The 24,331-nt window shown below is 42.5% G+C and overlaps 1 protein-coding gene across 1 annotated transcript in view; it reads left to right on the forward strand.

Moving 5' to 3' along the window:
* The window catches only part of MLLT3 (MLLT3 super elongation complex subunit), a 637,380-nt gene that overhangs the window by 308,536 nt on the left and 304,513 nt on the right, over positions 1 to 24,331 (forward strand). Inside the window, exon 4 of the mRNA XM_086961453.1 lies at positions 23,009 to 23,152. Coding sequence (XP_086817579.1) covers positions 23,009 to 23,152 — 144 coding nt within the window. The remainder of the gene's footprint in view (positions 1 to 23,008; positions 23,153 to 24,331) is intronic.

Below are 24,331 nucleotides of genomic sequence, written 5' to 3' on the forward strand. Positions count from 1 at the left end.
CCAGCCGGTTTGAGCTGGTTCGGGAGTCCAGCCGGTTTGAGCCGAGTTGAACCGGTTTGGGATTCCAGTCGGTTTGAGCCGAGTTGAACCGGTTTGGGATTCCAGTCGGTTTGAGCCGAGTTGAAACGGTTTGGGATTCCAGTCGGTTTGAGCCAGTTTGAGCCGGTTCGGGATTCCAGCCGGTTTGAGCCAGTTTGAGCCGGTTCGGGATTCCAGCCGGTTTGATCCTGGTCGGGACTAGGGCCAGAAATGCTGCCCTTCTCATTTAGAAATTCCCAGCCCACACCTTCCACATCCACAAACAGAGCAACATACTCACACCAAATGTACACCACGCACAACACTATGCACAGATTAATGTACCAGCATCCACCACCAACCCAACCAAACCACATCTACACACCCTACTATCCCAACTACCACACTTATCCACCATCACCCACAAACAGTACACAACTCTATCCTATACCACTTACCAATACACTGATCACTAACACACCGCCAATCAACTCCGTACATAACTACATCCCATTCAGACACACTCTTCCTGCTGTAATTACACCTAACAGACCACCTTTTATCAATAACAAACATATAATGATCCTTCCATCAGTTGTCCAACAAACACCCTCCTCTCCCTTCTACCATAATAACATTAACACACAACACACACACACTGCACACCACTACACTTTGTAACTCTTGAAACAAACCAGTCTAAGATGAACACTCTCACGGCTACTTTATTCCCTCCTACACACAACCTACACTCTACTCATAAGCACATCACCACCCCCTCTACGTCACAACCTCCTCTCACAAACAATACTACACAACCAAATCCAGTGCATGAAACCTATACATCAGCACTTCTTTTCACTACACCTCAAAAGCAAAACATATCGCACACACCAGCATAACAAGATCTTCAGAGCACAACACCTCATAATACTTACCATCACAAAATACATACATATACCCACCTTTCAAACCACATAAAGGAACAAACTCCAATGCCAAGCTTTCACTCTTCCACCACACCTAACACAGATACAGCAATACAGCACCTCTCTTCTAACCGCCTCTCATCCATTGGACAATTTAGAACATTACGACATGACCCACATGCTGTATCACCTCCCCTGACTCATACACCTTCTGCCTTAAACACACGCAAAAAATATAAGCAACATGCCTCACCTCACAACTTTGCTTCCCCAAGTCTACCTCACAACAATGTTACACCACAAAAGCAACACAGCACTCCAACTCACTCTCAAACACCATCTCCAACACATACACATGCAGACCCATCAAAATGTCTTCTTAGCATGCTGGATGGGGAACGCGATACAGAACAGCTACACGATTGCTATCCTAATACAGCGAATACCAGCACTAAAAACACACCTGCTACACACCCACAAATACTGATCACTCTTCTACAAAACAAAGTCCCACTATCACCAAAGGCCACTCTCTACACTGTCTACTAATAAATGCTCGATCCCTCTCTAAAAACAAGCATCACACCTACGACCTTCTCACTGATGCAAAACCAGACCTACTATTCATAACCGAATCATGGTTGGGAGAGGATATGGCTCCAGTCCTGCATGAAGCCATTACTCTAGGCTATCAAATAATCACCCAAAATCGTATTGCCAAAAAAGGAGTTGGTCTAGCTGTCTTATTCAGGCAAACAATACATATCACTAAAGTTGACAACATCTCCATAAAGAATTGTGTGGCTCTTCTTACAAGATGTAATCCTACAACATCTTCCACCTGTAACTTCCTGCTCCTTTACAGACCTCCACCTAGCAAGGCAACATTCCCAGACGCACTTCTAGACACAGTTTCAAACCTGATAACCATACACTCCAACCTATGCGTTCTTCCACTACCCAGAAGACGACTACACGGAGGAGCAGGGAGGCCGCTCTACAATCAATAGGCTCATGTTCAAAGAATATACTCAAAAGAACCCGAGCAATTCAAAACGTTCGGAACGTTTCTTCAGAAAAGTACAAATATACCTACAGGTCCAAAGACCACGTGAATTCCCCCTCATTGACGGTGGCTCCTTCGTGTGAATAAAAGCCCACGGTTGCTTTGTAAAGCTCTAGGAAATTGAATAACCTGAGCAGCTAGCAACCCGCTAGAAAACCCATTGAAAATCATCTGTTTCATGACACAGAATAATATGGCGTCAATAGTCCAAATGTCCTGAAGAAGGTGTCAAAAGAAAGAAAGCACCGAAACGCTGCGTCGACTGTTTAGACTGTTTTGACTGTCTTTTTAACCATTTTTTTGATCGTAATATACTATGTGAACCACGGTTTGTGGTTTTTTAATGAATTTATGACATTGTTTTAGATTGTAACCCATGTGGGAGGAAAGCAATAAATTCTATATTTTTTAACTTTACTACAAGTGTTTGTCCGTCACATTTAACTGTTGATTTGAAATTCAGTATCTTCCTTAGCTTATGTGATGCATCTGTATAATGTCTAGCAATATATAGAAAAACTATTCCCTTAGCCAGACCTCCTCTATAGTGAAAGCCACAGGAAGGCTTTGCCCATTACTGGGATTAACAGGGACTTCTAAGTTTTCTGGGTGACCACAACATTTGGTTTGATAAAACCAATATGACCCATCCAAAAACAATATTCACCGGCCTAGAAGCATTTAACCTGCATCAGATTGTCCACAATCCGGCACACACCGCTGGACATATCTTAGATGTAATTTTTGCTAATACGAACTAGGCACCTTTCAAACTATAACTCCAGTAACATGGTCAGACCACCACCTGCATGCTTTCCAACATAAAACAACACTAAGCGACTCACCTAAAATTACCTTACATCCATCCACCTATCGGCCGTGGAACAAACTCAATTTGGAACACTTGGAAACACAACTAACATCCAGTATAAATCTGGAAACAATAAATTCTGTTCAGAATGTATATGAGTGGCTACTGGAAGCTTTTGACATCCTGATACCACTCAAAACCACACAACAGAACAAAAGAGAAAAAAGCGCCTTGGCGAAACATAGAACTAAAAGACATAAAACAACAAATTAGAAAGCTGCAACTTACCTGGCTCAAAACAAACGCCAAACGAGACAAACTTCACCTACAGAAAATTAACAGATTATACAAGTCGGCTATCAAAAGCTAAGAAAAGGTACTATTCAGACAGAATTCAAAACGCTAAATGTGCAAATAAAGAATTCTATAAAATACTCAATGAATTTCGAAAACTAAATTGCTTAGAAGGAACTCATCCTGTTACTCAAGATTTCACAGACAAACTGGCAAATCATTACACGGTCAAAGCAGACACGTTGGACTCGTACTTAAAACAGAAACAAAGCACCAACACTAACCCTTGTACAAAACAACTATCCAAGAATGCTCTAATCAAACCTCTCCGTTCCTTCCAACACATCTCACACAATGAACTTATGGACCTGGTCAAAGCAAGCAGGCCTTCTGTCAGCGTTTCTCACCCCTGTCCGCCACAAACTTTCAAGACAATTTTTTAACAACCTCTGCTGCCATTCCAGTAAGAAGAAGAATCAAGATTCCTTAACTACTGGAATATTTCCAGAAGAACTGAAAAAAAGTGATTACTGTCTTTGCATGTGGTTGTTACAGTTTAAAATTGCAGTTTTGACCTGCCTGTGATTGCATATTTTATCACATGTTTTTTGTTTGAAACTTGTGGTTTTCCCTGCCCATGATTGCTTGCATTTACTGTATTGAATTGTGGGATTTGCAGTCCAACCTCTGTAGTTTGTCCCGTTCATTCCTTGGTGACAAATCTGTTTTCCCTCCAAATTTCTCCTTTGCTCTGTGCTAAGACCTGTGTGTTAAAACAGTGCACCCCCAGCCACAATTTTGTTTTCACAAGCCAGGGATGCCAGCCCCCCTGCCACCCTACCAGCAAATGGGATATTCTACATCAGAGGGTGCTTCTGTGAGCTGTTTAAACTGTACTTAACTGGGGCCTGTGCATGTCCTTTTTTGGCCAGCAGGGGGAGTAAAGTTTTATTCAAACAGTATTGCTAGATTTCGAGTTAGTGAAGCCTTTACATGCAGAAGTCCAAAGTGTGGATTGAGCCTGTCTGACTCCTAGTAGAGTCTAAACAGGAGAAGCAGCTTCCAACTCCCTGGGCAGCAAACCTTGTCTGAGGTCGCTGGGACCTTATATGATCTGCTCGTGGTTGGCACATGTGTACACTGATTGGTGGTTGTATCTGGTGTTTCTATTGCGTTAGGGTCATTGGTTGGGTATTTGGGAGTTCTGATTGGTTTCTGGGTCTGTGATACAATCATTGTAGGGTTGGGACTAGGGCTAGGGTTAGGATTTCTTTTGGAAGTAGGGACTAGGGCTTCCTAGGTTATTGGTTGTTGGGAGTAGGGTGGGACTAGGGCTAGGGCTAGACCATTAATTGGAAGTAGCTATTTGGGGCTTCCAGTGTGATTGGTTGTTGGACAAGTTGTGGGACTAAGAGTAGGGTTAGGCTTTCTATTGAAAGTAGGGACTAGGGCTACCTGTGCCATTGGCTGCTTGGACTTGGGTTGGGACTACTGGTAGGGCTAAGGCCTTTAATTGGACGTAGAGATCAGGGTTTTTTAACTGATTGGGTGCTTGGACTAGGGCTAGAAATTGGCTGTAAGGTCCTGGTCTATTGGTTCTAGATTTTAGGGCTAGTGTTGTAATTGGGTAGTGTTAGGGCTAGGGTTCCCATTGGCTGAAGGGGTCACCTGATTACTAGGGCTATAGAAAAAGCCAGGCTTAGGGCGTCTCAGCTAAGGGCGGAGAGGACAAGGGTAGTTGCATGTTTGAGCCTGTTAAGGGCAGAGAGGACAAGGGTAGCAGCCTGTTTGAGCCGGGTCGGGATTCCAGCCGGTTTGAGCAGGTTTCGGGATTCCAGCGGTTTGAGCCGGTTTGGGATTCCAGCCGGTTTGAGCCGGTTTGGGATTCCAGCCGGTTTCAGCTGGTTTGGGATTCCAGCCGGTTTGAGCTGGTTTGGGATTCCAGCCGGTTTGAGCTGGTTTGGGATTCCAGCCAGTTAGTGCTCTTTCGGGATTCCAGCCGGTTTCAGCCGGTTCGGGATTCCAGCCAGTTTGAGCTGGTTTGAGCTGGTTCGGGATTTCAGCCAGTGTGAGCTGTGTCAGGGACTGTCCGGGACTATGTGGGGAACACAGTCAGGGACTTAGACAAAGACTGGGAACTGGGTAGAAGACGTACACAGAAAGGAGGAGTACAATGCTGCCCAGGATCATACAGGGAGTCAGAGGAGAAAAAGGGATCTAAAGGGGAAGCCTGTGCTAGTGAACAAGACGGGTAAGACTCAGAAAGGAAGGGCCCTCACAAGGCAATTTAGCATTCAGACTAACTACACCCAGGACGGACGTCCAAGACATATATATAATACAACATTAACAATAAAGGGGGGTGTGGGGTAAAGCACTCTGGAGCTCCACATGGTAAGACTGAAGCCCAGTAACTTTCTTACCCGCAATTGCTGTTACAGATACTGACTGCAAATACCCACATGTAGGATATGCATGCAAAGGCAGGGTCTGTGGAGCTAATACCTATAGTGATGTTATAAATGTAACTCAAAGACAAAATTCACAGTGAACAAGAAACGCCACCTAGGTAGTCAGCTGAGTCCACGGATCCTGGCGATCAAATAGGAACACGCAGGGCCGTAACAGCAAAGGGGTAGAACTAAACACAAGCACAATAGACAAGGAGCTAGCAAGGAGGAGTGCTTAACAGGAAAGGAAGGACATGACAGGGCACACTTGGCAGAAAGCAGGTAGCAAACATACAAGGTAACAGAAGTAAGACAGCAGAATAGAAAAGCAGCAAACTAGAACTGGAACCAAGGAAATGGGAAGCAAGGCAGGGACTGGAAACTGATATACAGAAGGGGAGGCTACAAGGGTATACTAGAATAGTGCAGGTTAAGGAATCAAGAAAACAAAGTAGCATAGAACGCTGTCCTGGGGCAGGAACAAGAAGTGAGCTAAGGCTCAGGAGTCAAGGCAGCACTGCAGGCAGTGCTAGTTCAGGAACAGAAAAATTACTAGAGCTCAGGAGTCAAGGTAGCACTGCAGGCAATACTGGTTCAAGGAAACAGGACATAGCTACAGCTCAGGAAACAAGGAGTCAAGAGAGCACTGAAAGCAGTGAAAATCAAGAAATAGCTAAGCCCAAGAACAAAGAATAACTATCTCAGGAACTCAGGAAACAAGGTAGCACTGCAAGCAGTGCTAATTCAGGAGAACGGAAACCTCTGCAGTTCAGGGACAAGGAATACTAAGGCTATGGGGTCCGGGTAGCACTGCAGGCAGTGCTAATTCAGGCACAGGGAAAACAGCAGCAGGTCAGGAACAAGGCATAATTAAAGCTCAGGAAACACTGGAAAGAAGAATAGCAAAAGCTCAGGGAACTCTGGAAACAAGGATTGGTCTCACCGGTAAACAGCTACAATGACCAACCTTTGCCTGAAGGGAGCTGGGGCTTAAAAGAGCTCACAGTAATCACATGCAGCTGGTGTGAGCAGGCTAGCAGCAGCCAGCCACAGGTGAGATGAATTCCTCCACTCATCCTTGGCCTGAAGGGGTGGAGACAAAGCAGTGAGCAGGGAATTCTGGGTAATGGAGTTTCAGGCATGAGTAGGCTGGCTTTAAGTCTAAGCAGGCTGGCTTTCACAAAACCCGGCATGGATTGGGAATGGATGTCAATTCCCAAATAGTGTCCAAATGGCTGGAAGTCAAGATATGCATGGAGGGGAGTGTCAGGAAGCGTATTAGAACACTGGAAAGTCCCACAGTTCAGCCCCCTGGTGGTGGACACGAGAACACAGGGAGCAAATCGTGACAAGCTGGTTCGGGATTCCAGCCGGTTTGAGCCGGTTCAGAATTGCAGCCGGTTTGAGCCGGGTCGTGATTCCAGCCGGTTTGAGCCGGGTCGGGATTCCAGCCGGTTTGAGCCGGGTCGGGATTCCAGCCGGTTTGAGCCGGGTCGGGATTCCAGCCGGTTTGAGCCGGGTCGGGATTCCAGCCGTTTTGAGCCGGGTCGGGATTCCAGCCGTATTGAGTCGGGTCTGGATTCCAGCTGGTTTGAGCCGGTTCGGGATTCCAGCGAGTGTGAGCCGGTTCGGGATTCCAGCGAGTTTGAGCCGGTTCGGGATTCCAGCCGGTTTGAGCCGGTTCGGGATTCCAGCCGGTTTGAGCCGGTTCGGGATTCCAGCCGGTTTGAGCCGGTTTAGGATTCCAGCCGGTTTGAGCCGGTTTAGGATTCCAGCCGGTTTAGGATTCCAGCCGGTTTGAGCCGGTTTAGGATTCCAGCCGGTTTGAGCCGGTTCAGGATTCCAGCCGGTTTAGGATTCCAGCCGGTTTGAGCCGGTTTAAAATTCCAGCCGGTTTGAGCCGGTTTGGGATTCCATACGGTTTGAGCCGGTTTGGGATTCCAGCCGGTTTGGGATTCCAGCCGGTTTGAGTTGGTTTGAGATTCCAGCCGGTGTGAGATTCCAACCGGTTTGAGATTACAGCTGGTTTGAGCCGGTTCGGGATTTTTAGCCGGTTTGAGCCGGTTCGGGATTCCAGCCGGTTTGAGCCGGTTCGGGATTCCAGCCGGTTTGAGCCGGTTCGGGATTCCAGCCGGTTTGAGCCGGTTCGGGATTCCAGCCGGTTTGAGCCGGTTTGGGATTCCCGCCGGTTTGAGCCGGTTCGGGATTCCCGCCAGTTTGAGCCAGTTTGAGCCTGGTTGGGACTAAGGCCAGAAATGCTGCCCTTCTCATTTAGAAACACCCAGCCCACACCATCCACATCCACAGAGCAACACACTCATACCAAATGTACACCACGCACAACACTATGCACAGATTAATGTACCAGCATGAACCACCAACCCAACCAAACCACATCTACACACCCTACTATCCCAACTACCACACTTATCCACCATCACCCACAAACAGTACACAACTCTATCCTATACCACTAACCAATACACTCATCTCGAACACAACGCCAATCAACTCCGTACATAACTACATCCCATTCAGACACTCTCCCTGCTGTAATTACACCTAACAGACCACCTTTTATCAATAATAAACATATAATGATCCTTCCATCAGTTGTCCAACAAACACCCTCCTCTCCCTTCTACCATAATAATACTAACACACAACACACACACTGCACACCACCACACTTTGTAACTCTCGAAACAAACCAGTCTAAGATGAACACTCTCACGGCTACTTTATTCCCTCCTACACTCTAGTCATAATCACATCACCACCCTCTCTACGTCACAACCTCCTCTCACAAACAATACTACACAACCGAATCCAGTGCATGAAACCTATACATCACCAAAGGCCCCTCTCTACACTGTCTACTAATAAATGCTCGATCCCTCTCTAAAAACAATCATCACACCTACGACCTTCTCACTGATGCAAAACCAGACCTACTATTCTTAACCGAATCATGGTTGGGAGAGGATATGGCTCCTGTCCTGCACGAAGCCATTCCTCTAGGCTATTAAATAATCAACCAAAATCGTATTGCTAAAAAAGGAGGTGGTCTAGCTGTTGTATTCAAGCAAACAATACATATCACTAAAGTTGACAACATCTCCATAAAGAATTGTGAGGCTTTTCTTACAAGATGTAATCCTACAACATCTATCACCTGTAACTTCCTGCTCCTTTACAGACCTCCACCTAGCAAGGCAACATTCCCAGACGCACTTCTAGACACAGTTAAAACTTGATTACAGTTCACTCCAACCTATGCGTTCTGGTTGACCTCAAAATTTGGTTTGATAAAACCAATATGACCCATCCAAAAACAATAATCACGGCCTAGATGCATTGAACCTGCATCAGATTGTCCAGAATCCGACACACACCGCTGGACATATCATAGATGTCATTTTTGCTAATACTGAACTAGTTACCTTTCAAACTATAACTCCAGTCACATGGTCAGACCACCACCTGCTTGCTTTCCAACATAAAACAACACTAAGCGACTCACCTAAAACTACCTTGCATCCATCCACCTATCGGCCGTGGAACAAACTCAATTTGGAACACTTGGAAACACAACTAACATCCAGTATGAATCTGGAAACCATAAATTCTGTTCAGAATCTATAGGAGTGGCTACAGGAAGCTTTTGACATCCTGATACCACTCAAAATCACACAACGGAACAAAAGAAAAAAAGCGCCTTGGCGAAACATAGAAATAAAAGACATAAAACAACAAATTCGAAAGCTGCAACGTACCTGGTTCAAAACAAACGCCAAACGAGACAAACTTCTCCTACAGAAAATTAACAGATTATACAAGTCGACTATCAAAAAAGCTAAGAAAAGGTACTATTCAGACAGAATTCAAAACGCTAAATGTGCAAATAAAGAATTCTATAAAATACTCAATGAATTTCGAAAACCAAATTGCTTAGAAGGAACTCATCCTGTTACTCAAGATTTCACAGACAAACTGGCAAATCATTACACGGTCAAAGCAGACACGTTGGACTCGTACTTAAAACAGAAACAAAGCACCAGCACTAACCCTTGTACAAAACACCTATCCAAGAATGCTCTAATCAAGCCTCTCCGTTCCTTCCAACACATCTCACACAATGAATTTATGGACCTGGTCAAAGCAAGCAGGCCTGCCAGCAGCCCTTCTCACTCCTGTCCACCACAAACTTTCAAGACAATTTTTTTAACAACCTCTGATGCCATTCCAGTAAAAAGAATCATCAACGATTCCTTAACTACTGGAATATTTCCAGAAGAACTCAAAAAGTCATACATACGCCTTTTACTGAAGGAAACAAACTTGGATCCGCTGAACCCTGACAACTACAGACCCATTACAAATTGACCTTTTTCTGGGCAAACTGATAGAAAGAGCATCGTTCGCCCAGATGTCACAATTCATTGAAGAGAATGACATACTTTCAGATTTCCAAACAGGATTCCGTCCGGGAAGAGGCACTGAATCTGCCCTCCTTGCCATCTGGGATGACCTAAAGAATACAGTTGTCAGCAACAGCGTTGCTGCGCTACTCCTTTTGGACCTCTCAGCGACCTTTGACACAGTTGACCATGACACTCTGAAACAAAGACTTTATGAAGCCGGCATAGAGGGAACTGCTCTAGTCTGGATCGCGTCCTACCTTCGAAACACAAATAATGTCATCCATACCCCACCTTTCTCGTCCAAACCGTACTCCACAAAAGGAGGGATCCCTCAAGGTTCTATCATCTCGCCCATGCTTTTCAACATCTACATGAAGTCTTTACCAGTTCTGATCAATAAATTTCACCTCACGTGCTACAGCTATGCAGATGACACGCAAATATTCCTTCAACTGGAATGCCCCAAAGACATTGGAAAATCACCAATTTTCAGCTGTCTCAGAGCCGTTGATCAGTGGATGACTTGGAGCCATCTCAAATTCAATGCTTCAAAAACTGAAATACTCACGTGTGGTGATTGGAAGAATTACAACCCACTTGCTGCATGGCCTGATGAGCTGGGGTCACTGCTTAAAGTATCGAAGGAAGTAAGAAACCTCGGAATGACCATGGACTCCAAGCTGTCGATGAATGCCCAAGTGGATAAACTAGCAAGATCAATCTTTGCTACTATAAAAACGCTCCGACCAATTTTCCCTCATTTGGGATTTCCACACAAGGTCCAAGCTACCATCTCTATTGTTCTATCCAAACTCGATTACGCCAATAGCCTCTACCACGGATCACCTTTAACGACAATGAAAAGACCCCGCCGCAGGACTGCCAAAATACAGCCCGCCAGACAAGAGGAAACTGCCCGCTCTTAATCGGGCCGTATATGTGGAGAGAGTTGGTTACATCGATTAGGTCTAGGGAATCAAATGAGAGCAACAAAAAATATCCTTATAATGTGTTAACACCAAATTTCCCCCTACAGCACTTATTTCGTCATGGATAAGATGGCATCAAATTGCAAGCTGTTCCATCTCCCTACTGGTGCTTGAGATTGTTTTTAAATCTTCTCTCAGAGTGAGCTCTTCTACCACATCTGGCATCATGTGTCAATGTATGTTGTGTAACATGAGGGAGCAATTTATAAAATTTAAATAGTGCCTAGTAGATGGAGTGACTTTCTCAAACCATGTGAAAAAATCACTGTTTATTACTGGTAATAATAGTAGTAAAGAAAGGATGTCCATGCCACTGCTTGTCCAGAATAGCACAACCGGTGACCATATAGTGACATAATAGGGCTACTCAAGATATAATTACTTTCTAGATTGGAACACATTGGTGAAAATAACACTTAATTTAATGATGTTGCAAAGAATTTGGTTGATTCTATGGGGTTTCATTGTTTAATCCCAGAGTATTAGTGTTAAGTCTGTAAATACACCTCTGTTCTTGATCTAGGATGTTCTTTGAGTTATGATCTCGAGCTAGAATCCAGAATTGGTCAGTAACTACCTCAATATAACTCCTTCTTCAGTGTGACCTGCATCAAGAAAGTGGAAAGTGAGGCATGTGATTGTTTCTTTACACCACGCATTGCTTTTATATTCACTTACCATTATTTTTACTTTCCTTGTTGTAATTCCAACATGCTTTAACCATATGGGTATGTTATCAATTGGCTAACATGTCCAGATGTGCATGTAGTGTGTTTGAGGGACCATGGAAAGGGTACCCCAGCGTTGATGCTTTTAGTTGGTTTTGTGGGATGACAGCAGATACTACAGTTTCCACAGGGAACATGTTCCTGTACTTGTGGGAGATTCCAGGGAGTGGAGCTGGTTCTAGCGTTCTGGATAGTTAGTCTGATAAGTACAAGTAGGTCTTGCAGGTTAGCGCATCTTCTGTAAGTAATTTGGGGAGATAATGTATTATATATTAGAACACAGATCAGTCCATCTTCTGTTCGTTTAGGTTTTTTTCTAGAAGTGAGTCTCAATTCTGTTTACTTAAAATTCGCTTGAATAGGAACTGACTTCATTTGGAAATTCAAAACATGACCCATGTTTTCATACTTACTGTCTCCACACGCAGCAATAAGTGTACTGAAATTTATTGAACTTAATATGTATTGTGATTCTGCAATAAGATGTTTTTGTAAGCTCTGGAGGAGGTTTTACTCTCAAAATCTATATTTCAAGGTTGTTCCTGTTCTTCCTGTTTAAAGTCTATTCATTTTAGAAGTCTGACATTGTTTTATGTATAACAAAATTGGTACTGTCACTTCAGCTGACATTAAGGCAACTGATGACTAATTATTAATTTGTGGGGGTGTTATGAGGCCTTTTATTCTGTATTATGATTTGCTGAGCCTGATATTCTTTTGATTTCCTCACAACCGCATGATCTTACTTTGTATTTTGCTGTAAAAGAGTGTTAATTTTGAAGAGAAGCCCCTCGTATTGCAATGGCATGGATCAGTGACCGCCCCTAGCCAGTCAGTGAGCTTGAAACCCCCTATCTCTTATTCACGGTCAGTAGGACCTATAATGCCCGGGTGCCCCCCCCCCCCCCCCTGCTGCTATCTATGTAGCTTCCACAAGCAGAAAAAGAGCAGTAATCAGGGTCCCAGATGGCGTTTATCCACACTACAAAAACTCGCCCCCCTCCATTGAAACCTGGGTATCATGTGGGACCAGACTATGAAAGAATTGGGAAATTGCTTTGCTAGCCACCCCACCTCTGTGAGCAGGTCTTCCACTAGTACCCTCTTACCAAGCCTTGCCAAGTCGTTGCCCCCAAGGTGCAGGGAGCCTTGTAAGATGGTCCCAATTCTCAAAGAGCACACCCATTCCAGTCTTTCACATGCTTAAAATTTTGAATAATTTTGATATTTCCTTTGAGGCGTGCCCTTATGTCAGATCTCTTTCTGCATTTGAGTGAGTTTTATACTAATTCCCAGTACATGAGATTATTTTGATTTTGACTGATAAACCACATTTTTTGCCTTTTGTATTACCTTTATCCTTAATAAACCTTCAAGGTTTCTAATTTATGTTCTATTTGTAGAAGACTTATTTGATTGATTACACTATTTAATTCATTGGCAATTCATATCTTTTCAGGGACATGTTTCCTCATTATTTCTTGCAGGCAACCCCATCCTCAATACTGCATAAGATCTTTTCCTTTAGGTTATCTGATAAGATAGCACCTTAATCTGTCACCTTGCCAGATCAAAAAGGTGTCAACAATCTAGTGATTCCATGGTCCAATGAGGTGCTTGTGGGGAGTACATAAAATCTACTTAAAATGTATGGACATTCAGACAGGCTAAACATGGATCAAAAGTGTTCACTGTTGAGGTGCCATGAGTTTATAGGTATAGTTTTCCCTCAAATTTAAAAGGTTTCCAGTAAATGCGATTCTTGGTAGACGTATGACCAATAGTTGGAGTTCGTAAGTACAGTCAGTAATGTAGAAGACTTCTTCAATGACTGAAAGTGTGTTATTAGGGAAGGATACGCGTATAAAATGACTGTCTAACACTTTTTGGAATATCCTTACATTTTAATTGGATTTTATTTACTTTAATAATAACCCACTACCAGGACTACATCAGAACATGGTGTGGCAACATTGACGGTATAATCGTGATGTGGCAAGGTAACAGAGAAAAAGCAGAGGAATTCTTACACTGGATTAACAGTAACACCTGAAACCAATGCCTCAAATTGACACAAGTGGCACACACACTCTGCCCAAAGACTCGCATGATAATTTTAGGGATTAAGAGGGGCCTGATGATAAGCATGCCTCAAACAGCGAGTGATGGTTGCTTTATCTTCCCAGAGGGAACTTGAAATAAATATTATAAAGACATAAAACGGATTGCTTAAGCTTATGTACACCATTTATGTAAATAAAATTAAAATATACAAAACCATAATTTTAAAAATTAAAAATACATATTTTTGGCCTCTAAAATTACTAAGGTAGACATCGGTTGGAAAGGATTTTTTCAGAGCTTAAAATAACTAATTTAGGGCCAGTACTCCTGAACATGCAGGTGATTGGTGTTAAGTAATGCACGCATAGGCCCACTCTGCAATTGAGAGAGATCAAGAGGGAGAGATCGAGAGAACTAAAGCCTCAAAATTGTATACTCAAATTCACATCTAGATGGCTAAACATTGTCTCTGCCCAAATACAGCCGATAACAGAATATCTATTGGTAGGAGCAGACAGATGTATGAGAAAGAACCATACCAAATGTTAGAATTCCCTGGTTGCGGACCCAAATTAATGTCAGCGAGTTTTTCAAAACATTAAGAGTATTATTTGATGCTATTAACTCTATAAACAGTGAGTAATCTCCTCACCCTCTTTTATACTAAGCTGCTTAAGAAAACAAGCTTTGGCAAAGCTAATAGCACTTGCCTATGCAACAGCTGTTGGCTTTGCCAATGTGTTTTAGCCATGTTGGAAACCAATGTGGCTGCTTTTGAGCATGAATAAAAGTTAGTGGGGTAGAGGAGCGTGTAGTGTCATGGACTGGAGTACAGAGTGGAATGGAGTAGAGTGGAGTGTGGTTGAGTAGAGGGACATGGGGTGTAGATGGGCGTAGAATGACATAGTGTAGTGTTGTAGCGTGTAGTTGCATGGAATAGATTAGTGTCAGAGGGGAGTATGATGTAGTAACAGGGAGTGTTGTAGAGTAGAGAGTCGTAGATTGGAGGAGCATAGAATTGCTTAGTTTGGAGGGTGCGTGGTGTGGTATCACGCTTTACAGACAACACATTTTCAATTGAAATCATCATTACATTTGCAAAGGCATACAGTTTTACTGATAAAACTGTACAGCACACAAAAGATAGTGTGGAAATCGGCATCCCCTAGTATATTGATTTGTTTTGATCGCATTCAAATATTTGTTTCCACCACACACAAATATTACAAAAAATGTGCATCCTTTGTGCTTTGCTAATTCCGATATATTTGTACAGTTAATTTATTGGCATTTTAATGTTATGTGCTATACAAAATGGCATCCAACAGCCTTTTCTTTCACATCTCCAATACCCAGCAAGATTATCACATACATTCTCTCACTTTACAGTCAGAGGAAGAAATGTAATCACCAACCTCCCTCGGTCGACAAAGCTTATCATTTGACCTCTGACTTTGAATGCGCAGCAAATGTGACATGATAAAAACAAATATAAATGCCTATTTATACTTCATTCCCTTCTGAACTCTAGCATGGTTATTTTAGAAGTGCTTCAGCACGCCTCAATTCCTTAGTTGAAGCGCCTATGTATGCCATGGACGTAAAATTGAGAACAGGCTTGTGTAACTTATGCTATTCCTAAAAATACTAACCAAAATAAACAATCTCGTAGACAGAACCTTGTTCCTCGCAGGCATTCGAGATTGATGAACTGGTAGTGGCAGAAATAAATAGAAAAACCAGGAGAAAGAAAGGAGGTAGGAAACCTTTTCAAAGAAATACAGCACATTTACTGCTGTGAACTACTATACTAGCATGAAAGGGAGACCACTGAAAACACATGCTCTTATGGAGTGCCTCGTGAAAAAAAGAAAAAAGTTCCCAGAAAGGGAGCACTCTTGAAAGAATACAAGGAGCCAGTTGGAGAGGTGGTAAATAGACTATGCTCCACTGGAGGCACAAAGACATGATGAATAGCCTAAAACAAAGCCAGCCAATATATAGCCTAAAACAAACAAAGCCAGCCAATATATATTTCATAGCGCGGGGACACGCCTGTGGGCGTGAACCAGGCGCTTTAGAAATCTCCCTAATAACAATATATAAGAGCAAGCAAATGTGGATTTAAAAACACTAAGTCAATGGTAACCAATGGGCGGAATGCATTCCTAGAGAAACTTTCATCATGTCACCAATATGTCTTTGCAACGGTAGCCTTTAACCTAAACAGACTTACATTTTTAAATATATTTTATTGATTTGTTTTTCTCCCATTAAACAGAAGAAAAAATAACATTATGAGATCGCAGCAATCAGACATACTTCAAGTGGTGTGACTGTCACCTAATTGAACGATTCCATAGTTGTAAAAACAAAGCAGCAGAGAGTGAAACTGTGCACATTGTATATTCTAATGTTCCGACCTACCTATTCAAACTTCCAATAGTACAGTAAGAAGTGCTGTGAAGTAGTCGGGAATCTTTCCTGGGAAGGGGAGGTCCAGATTTTTCAATTCTCTTTGAAATTCCTGTCCTTCATACATTGATTTTTCAACAGTCATAGACCAGTAAAGCTCCCTTCTCCCACATGTCCAATGTGGTTGTTTTAGATCGTATCTATTCCTGGGCAATGACTCTCGGAGCCAACATAAGACCTAAAGAGTAGAGGCTCAGTTTGTATTTGGGCATGAACAACTCTTTTTATCCCCAAAAGTGTAATGTATGGAAACATCAAACTGTAAGATCTCCGTAGAAGACACCTGTTCCTTGTGCACTCCCTCTCTGAACATGTTAAATCATGCTACATTCTCAAATCACTTGCTACCTGTGAAAGTATACTCTGTCTGGAATCTTACGTTGAATGAGTCTGAAATTGGAATTTATGGTTGCATCTTTAGCATATAAGAGTGTGTTGAACCAATCATCAGTGAAGGGCCCAATGCACCTGCCAACTGGTTTTTAACCCCAGCAAGGTTTTGGCATAATATTTAGGATAGTCTTAAGACTGCCATACTGCACAGTTGGTCCATTAGTAACTTGGCCTCAAACGGAATGCGGTCTTGTGTGTTATCCCAATCAAACCTGAAGTGCTGGAGATCAAGGTGGACCTGTAGACAGCACGAATGTTTGTTTGTTTTGACCGGCCCAATTTGCCCGCATTTTGGGGAAATATTTGTGTGTTAGTCCTCTTTATGCCACCTTGGCTGTTTTGATCATGTCCCAGGTTCTTTAAAAACTCATATTCAAGATCTGCCCTGATGAATTCTTCCTCATATACGGGTTTCTTTAGTTATTTAGTTTTTCCACCCTACTAATTTTGTCAAAGGACCTGGGACTTTAACTGTAGATTTTGTCTGAGGCTGGTCATTTATTGGCTTCTATGTGCAGGGGTAGTTACGGTTAATTCACAAATTAGCCTGTACACAAGCATCGTCCTGCCAAGCAAGTATTGCACTGTGTGGACATGTTAAGGGGTGTGGCAGCCACAGAGATTCCAGTCCATCCATTATTCTCGGCAGATCCCCTAAAATGTGTAAAAACCACCTCCCCTTTAACTGTGCCTGTCCTAAAGCTGGCACAGGTTGCAACAGGAGAAATTGCATGCAGACGAGACACCAGTCACGATCCTGTCTTTATTGTGGCCCTTGTATTCCACTTTTCATGGACTCCAGGGGCCTGGAGATGAGAGCAGTATGGGTTAAGTCGTGTACATATCGATGTACTCTTGTGGGTAATGGGAATGAGTTTGGGAACTTGGACACCTAGAGACACCAGTCTTATGGGTGCCAATGTGTAATATCACGAAGTGCTGTGCCGAAACTGTAGGCAAGCCTTCTATAAACACCTGCCCGAAGGTTCCAGTTGTTAACAGGGACTTGGATGCAAAATGCCTCTCTCGCTTAGCCTTGCAGTCACATGTTCATTAATTGGACCCAGATTCCTGAAGGCGTTGAAACCATAGTTATCACAATACAAAAAGTAAACCATAGATATTACAATACAAAATATATTTATGAAATACCAGAAGGAAATAGCAATACAATGAATGCTGATACGTGTGCATAATGTATGGTAAATAGGATAGACACAGATGCTCGGAGATACAGGTAAGGGCATGCTTGTCTTTGTTTAAGGAATGTTGTTGTCTATTTACACTTCAGGTTATTCAATCCATTGTGGGTTTGTGTCATCAGAGACTGTTCCTAACTTGGGCATCCTTGAACAATTCAAGGGACATCAACTAGTACAGGTTTTCTCCTCTTAATCTTCCAGAATGTTGGAAGAGCAGATGTACCAACAGCCTAAAGGGGCTGTTTAGGGGGGTGGGGGGTTTCTACCTGCTGTTCCCAGCTGGTTGGCAAAATACACAAGGTGGTACAAGCCCTTGCAAAGATCACAATATGGTCTATATATTTTGAATGGCCAAGTCCCTCCAGGTCCTTACGGACGCTGTTTCCAGTTATGGATATGGAGAACAAAAAGTTAAAGTGGGTCTTCAAGAAATAATGAGTTATGTGTCACTGACCACCAGTCTACTTTAAAAACTCGCATCTTCCCATCAGTGAAAGATGCATCTCTGGTGCACGATCAGATATCGTACGGTGCCGCCCTTGTCATCATCTGGGACTTCTTCCACCAAGGAAGATGTTACTGCATCCCACAGTAAGAAGAGACTGATGCCCCAGTGTGACTTTAGGTCTTTAATGGTAACTCAATCCCGATACCTGAAAAGCAGTGCGTATACAAAAAGGGGAGTGAAAGTGAGCAAATATAAAATTGGAGAGTATAGAGCAAACAACAATTTATTAAGTGCCTCCAATACTTCCAAAGACTAAAAACAGTGCGGGAACATAGTAGGTTTAAACAAATGTCTACTATATAGTTGACGAGGTCGACATGTTTCAGCAGATGCAGGACTTTTAGTCCACTGCTTTCTTCAGGACCTAACCTTCGCTGCTGCGTCTATGTGAGTCAACATACAAATCACCCGTGTTAGTGAAAAGATCTCTTGATGTCACCTTAATGACTAGGATCTGTAGTCATCCTCCAGACACCTATAACAGTGACATTCAAAGATAGAGTAGATTAGCGCCTTAAACATAACTCATAATATATCCAGAGAAACACATTGGTTTCCTGTACAAAGCACTCCTGTGCCCTTCCTTAAAGTACCAGGTAATGCACTCAAAAACTGTGTCCACTCACCTTCTTGGTAGGACGTGAGTGCGCCTCACCTGGCTGTGGCTCGGGTATATAGAGCACCACTCTATTACAAACAAAGAAATGCAAATCACGCATACTTGATGGCAATTCTTGTCACATACTTGTAAATGTTCACCCATACAACACAAACGGAAAAAGTGTCCTATGGCGTGTGTAAATATAGAGGGCTAAGCCAGTCTCTACACGTCTCTTTTAAGTTTATTATTTATAGATTCAGAGTAACTCATGCTCATTCGGTGGCCAAAATAGAAATTCTCTTCTAAATTATTGTGGAAATGAAAAGAACTGCCTCTTGGCTTGCCTCTCTTTGCTTTTAAAAGAGGACCAAACCTTAAAGATAAGCTCCTACTCCCGAGACCAAAGACGAAACCGGTTCACCAAGTTGGAACTTTGTGGAACATGCCCGCTGTTGAAGGACACCATCCCTGTGGGAATTGTGCAGCATGTCCGCAGACAGCAATATCAACAAGCATTGACATTGGCAGCAACCGTCCTTGGCAGCAGAGACGGTTTACGAACTGCAATAGCCAGAATTTTATGTATCTCATCGAATGCTAGTGCCAGCTCAAGTATGTGGGGATGACCACTACAAAAATAAAGGTCAGATTCTCTGAACATAAGAGCACCATTAGGTGCAAGAGACAGGCCACCCGACTCACCAATCACTTTCTGTCGGCGGGCCATGCCCACACAGACATTACGTGGACAGTATTGGAGCAACCTTTGATTCCTGACCATACCACAGACGTCAGCAAATACCTTTTCAGGAAAGAACAGAAATGGATATACAAACTGAACACGGACAAAGAAGGTCTTAATGACGAGATACCCTGGATGCTGTTATAACAGGTGCTTGATCCCTGTGCCACCAATGACCATTAAGCGACCGATATAAGGCAATCGATCGCTGTGTCCCTAACGATAGTGCAGATATCGATAATATGTAATCACTAACAATTACCAGGTGCTTGATCCCTGTGCCACCAATGACCGTTAAGCTACCGGTATTAGGTTATCGACCGCTGTGTCACTAATGATAGTGCAGCCATCGATAATATGTAATCACTAACAATTACCAGCTAGGAGTTAGATGATGATGATTACTAGTCAAACTGAGTATCAGGCGCAGGTTTGGGGAATAGAGTTCCTATTCGGAATGTTCACATATTAGTAATCTACACAAGGTAAACCCGAAAAATACTTGCAAAGAATCTCTGTTAACACTAAGGTTTATAAGAAGATATGGCCCGAGAGTCAGAAATGGGTCTTTGGAAAGGTGAAGACGAATTGACGCTCCTAATTCGTTATCAGGGAACGGAGTCATTGTAAATAAGCATGTACTAACAAAGAGTTTCTAGAATTCCAACCCAACAAGACCCAACATCATTACCACGGAATAAGCAGAAACTAGTAGTCTCGTACAACAGATGGCAGAATAAATGGAGAGGTCTCACTGAATACGAAGTGTCTGATCACACAATGAAAGATAAGAGCATGCAGCACCCAACTCCTAAGATGATAATAAATGCCTGCTTCTTATAACTAATATATGGTTTGTCACTGCAAACTAGCTGGTGTAATTGTGTGGAAGTACGGGAATTGTGTGCAAGTACGGTATTTTATATCGCTCAATGAGCTGGATCAACTTGAGGGCAAAACTTAGTATAAGTATAGTGATAACTGCGTGCCTGTTCCTTAAAACTAATCAAATTATGGTTTAACACTGCAAACTAGCCGGTGTAACTGTGTGTAAATAAGGAGTTTTACATCACAACGCTGAATGAGCTGGACCTTTGAGGGTTAAACTACATGTCCCGTGAGGCTCTGCATACAACGTGACGTGGGGACGTCACGTGATTGAGTGAACACGGAAGTATAATGCCGGCTTCTTTCCAACGCCCGACACCTCCCCTAGACGGCCCAGAGGAAAGTCCGGAGTACCAACTGGCAGGTAGGGACTAGCACGAGTTATTTACCAGATCGCCCCGAAAAACTAACTTGGACCGATGTGTGTGAGCAGACGTGATATGGTTTGTTGTAAGTATGATAGTGAGGGAGGACATAGCATAATGCTGAAACACGTTGACCTCTTCAACTATGTAGTAGACATTTGTTTAAACCTACGATGTTCCCGCACTGATTTCAGTCTTTGGAAGTATTGGAGGCACTTAATAAATTGTTGATGATCTATACTCTCCAATTCTATATTTGCTTACTTTCACTCCCCTTTTTGTATATGCACTGCTTTTCAGGTATCGGGATTGAGTTACCATTAAAGACCTAAAGTCACACTGGGGCATCCGCCTCTTCTTACTGTGGGATAAAGTAACATCTTCCTTGGCGGAAGAAGTCCCAGATGATGACAAGAGCGGCACCGTACGATATCAGATGGGTACTTTTACACCCGAGATGCATCTTTCACTGATTTGAAGATGTGAGTTTTTAGAGTAGACTGGTGGTCGGTAACACATAACTCGATATTTCTTGAAGACTCACTTTTATTTTTTTGTTTTCCAAGTCAGTAATTTGGGGTACGTAATCGTGCTTGGTCTATAAACACCCCAGGGACCCTCCTAATTGTGTGTCTTTGTTGTTCCAGTTATGGATAGTCTAAGATGTCCTGGGAGTTGTAGTCTTTTTTTGCTGCTATTGAGCTAATTAGACCAACGCACCTGAAATCAGTGATTAGTAGATGAAGAATTCAGGACTGGATACAGAGTCTGTAATGTCTTGGAGTGAGATGGCCAACCTGTATATATTTTGTCTGCTTTACATATATAAAGAGTGGTTGCCTTTTTTGTTGAGGGAGTTTTTGTCAGTAGTAAGAGTATGGCGGGGGGGGGGTGAAACTTAGAAATTTGGATAACCCGTCTGCATTTTTCTCAACAAATTACAGAATTAAAGCATTTACAATTTTCATCTAAAGAGTGTCCCAGGGTTATGGTAGTATTTTCTCCGCATCTTTCAGTTATTCTGCTTGACAGAATGTGGTAATGTGGCCTGCAGATTAGAATGTGGTGAGCTCATGGAGCAGGAGAAGAGTGTTCTCTCCCTGACATTCTGTAAACAGTCAGTTGCTCCAGGGGCCCCTTATTGTACAGTCGTACTTCTATCAATAAACCCATTTCTTCAAATATCTATTTTGAGGAGTCATCTCTTCAAAAGAGTTGCCAAGAATATCTCTCTTCCAACAAAACCCTGTAGATTGAAAATAGGGGACTGGGTTCGGGACAGGAATCCTGTCAAAGTTAGGAAAGGTTTTTCAAAGTTTAAAGAACCTGCTCAAATTTGTGAAATAAGAAAAAATTCTGTGAAACTTTCTGACGGGAATTGGTGGGGTATTACTCGTGTAGCTTTAGTTCCGCTCAATTGTCCAGCTTTTAAGAAAGTTGAAAACTGTTCTAAAAACAAACCATTTCTACTTAGGAGGAGTAACCGTATCCCCATGAGACCAAAAACATTGAATTGTTTTGTTTTGTGTTAAAAAAAGTGTGAGAATTATTATTATTTTTTTGTGTTCATGGAGAAGGTGATACCCTGTGTTTCAACTTTGAATATTGATTCATTGTGTTGTAATTCTAATGTTTTATTTATTACATTTCTGTTTAACTTGTTTCAACAGTTGTAATACTTTTGCTCTAGTCATTTTATGGAAAGTTCTATGGAATGTTCTGCATGTACCTATTTAATTGTTTCTTTGGTTTCATCTTTTATTTTTATAAAACGGGAAATGTGTGGTAATGTGTACCCACTAAGGCTGCAGCTTAGAATGTGGTGAGCTCATGGAGCAGGAGAAGAGTGTTCTCTCCCTGACATTCTGTAATCAGTCAGTTGCTCCAGGGGGGGCTTATTGTACAGTCGTACTTCTATCAATAAACCCATTTCTTCAAATATCTATTTTGAGGAGTCATCTCTACACAGAACTTGACCGATAAGCCGTTCTGCGTCTTTTCACACATTAAAGCGAGTTAATATTTGAATTCCCATGTACTTTGGCTGTTTTCACTCCCCAGGAAGAACCCAAGAAGGTCCGCTTTGACTATGACCTCTTCCTGCACCTGGAGGGCCACCCACCTGTGAACCACCTTCGCTGCGAGAAGCTCACCTTCAACAACCCCACGGAGGAGTTCAGGCGGAAGCTGCTGAAAGCAGGCGGGGTGAGTGGCCGCCATCTTGGAATCTCTGACGGTTGACAAGTTTTATTATTATTACCGCCGCCTTTCGGATTGTCATAAAGGCTTTAAGCGCGAAATTGCGTCGAGGTCTCTAGCGATATGCAAAGTGTTCATTGTTTGAAAGGCAGCAGGTGAGCAAACAGGTCACTTTTCAACCTGCCTAATCCCAAAGCACATTTCAAACCAGAATGCTTTGCGTCGGCCTGTAAGGTCGGGCAGCTAAGACGTTCTTTCTTTAAAGGCAGTAGGTTCCTTTCTTTGTGTTTGTGAAAATGTAATGCAGATTGCCTCTAATTTCAGTATGAGTTTGAAATGCACTTTGTGGGAAAATATTAAGCATACAATGTGCTCTGTCTGGTGTGTCTGACAACAAAAAATAAATGCACTATTTTTTTTGTTGTTGCAGGAAAACTGCCTGTTTTGCCGAGGCATCAGTTATACTTAAAACTGCAGACACTACAGTGAGTTAGTTAGCAGTAGAAATAATGAATGAAGGTACACGCTTTCTTAAAATGTCCCTCAGATAGATGGATGCATTTTACTAGTGTTAAAATTGCCCATTGGGGCAGTATGCAAAAACAATAGCTTGCTACAAGCCTTACCCTTGAGCTTATTTCATTCTAAATAAGAAAATATAACGGAGCTGGTGTTAGTCAGATTTTGCCAGCAGTGTTTACCTTTAATGGCCTTGTGTTATTTGAAAAGTGCTGTTTAACCCGGCATGTGTTATTCATTTATTTATCACATAAAAACCAGAAAATTCACCCTTTTCTGAATGCTATCCAGAATTGTCTCTAGATAAGTGAAAAGACTTGCACAGACTCCCTCAAATCAAGACTGATGTTTCTCGCTACCATATAAAGGTCTGTGCTTTTATTGCTGTTGCACTCATTCCTCTGTTCATCGAGATCCTGTATTTCATTAATGAGAGGTGGCAAAGTATCCATGTTGCCACTTGGTCAAGATTCATATCTGTTAATTTGGAAGCGGTCCTCGGAAGCTTATCGGGAAGGGAGGAAAGGAAGTAGGGGGGCAGAGGCTGTTTGTTGCTTTAGAAAATTTCATAAGTGGAAATTGTCTTTCTTGAAACTTGCTGAATTTTATGAGTCTCACTAATTATTCCTTGATGCAAGGAATCAATCATGGTCATGACACTTGGAA

The sequence above is a fragment of the Lissotriton vulgaris genome, chromosome 3_1 (genome assembly GCF_964263255.1).
Source record: "Lissotriton vulgaris chromosome 3_1, aLisVul1.2, whole genome shotgun sequence".
Taxonomy (NCBI): Eukaryota; Metazoa; Chordata; class Amphibia; order Caudata; family Salamandridae; genus Lissotriton; species Lissotriton vulgaris.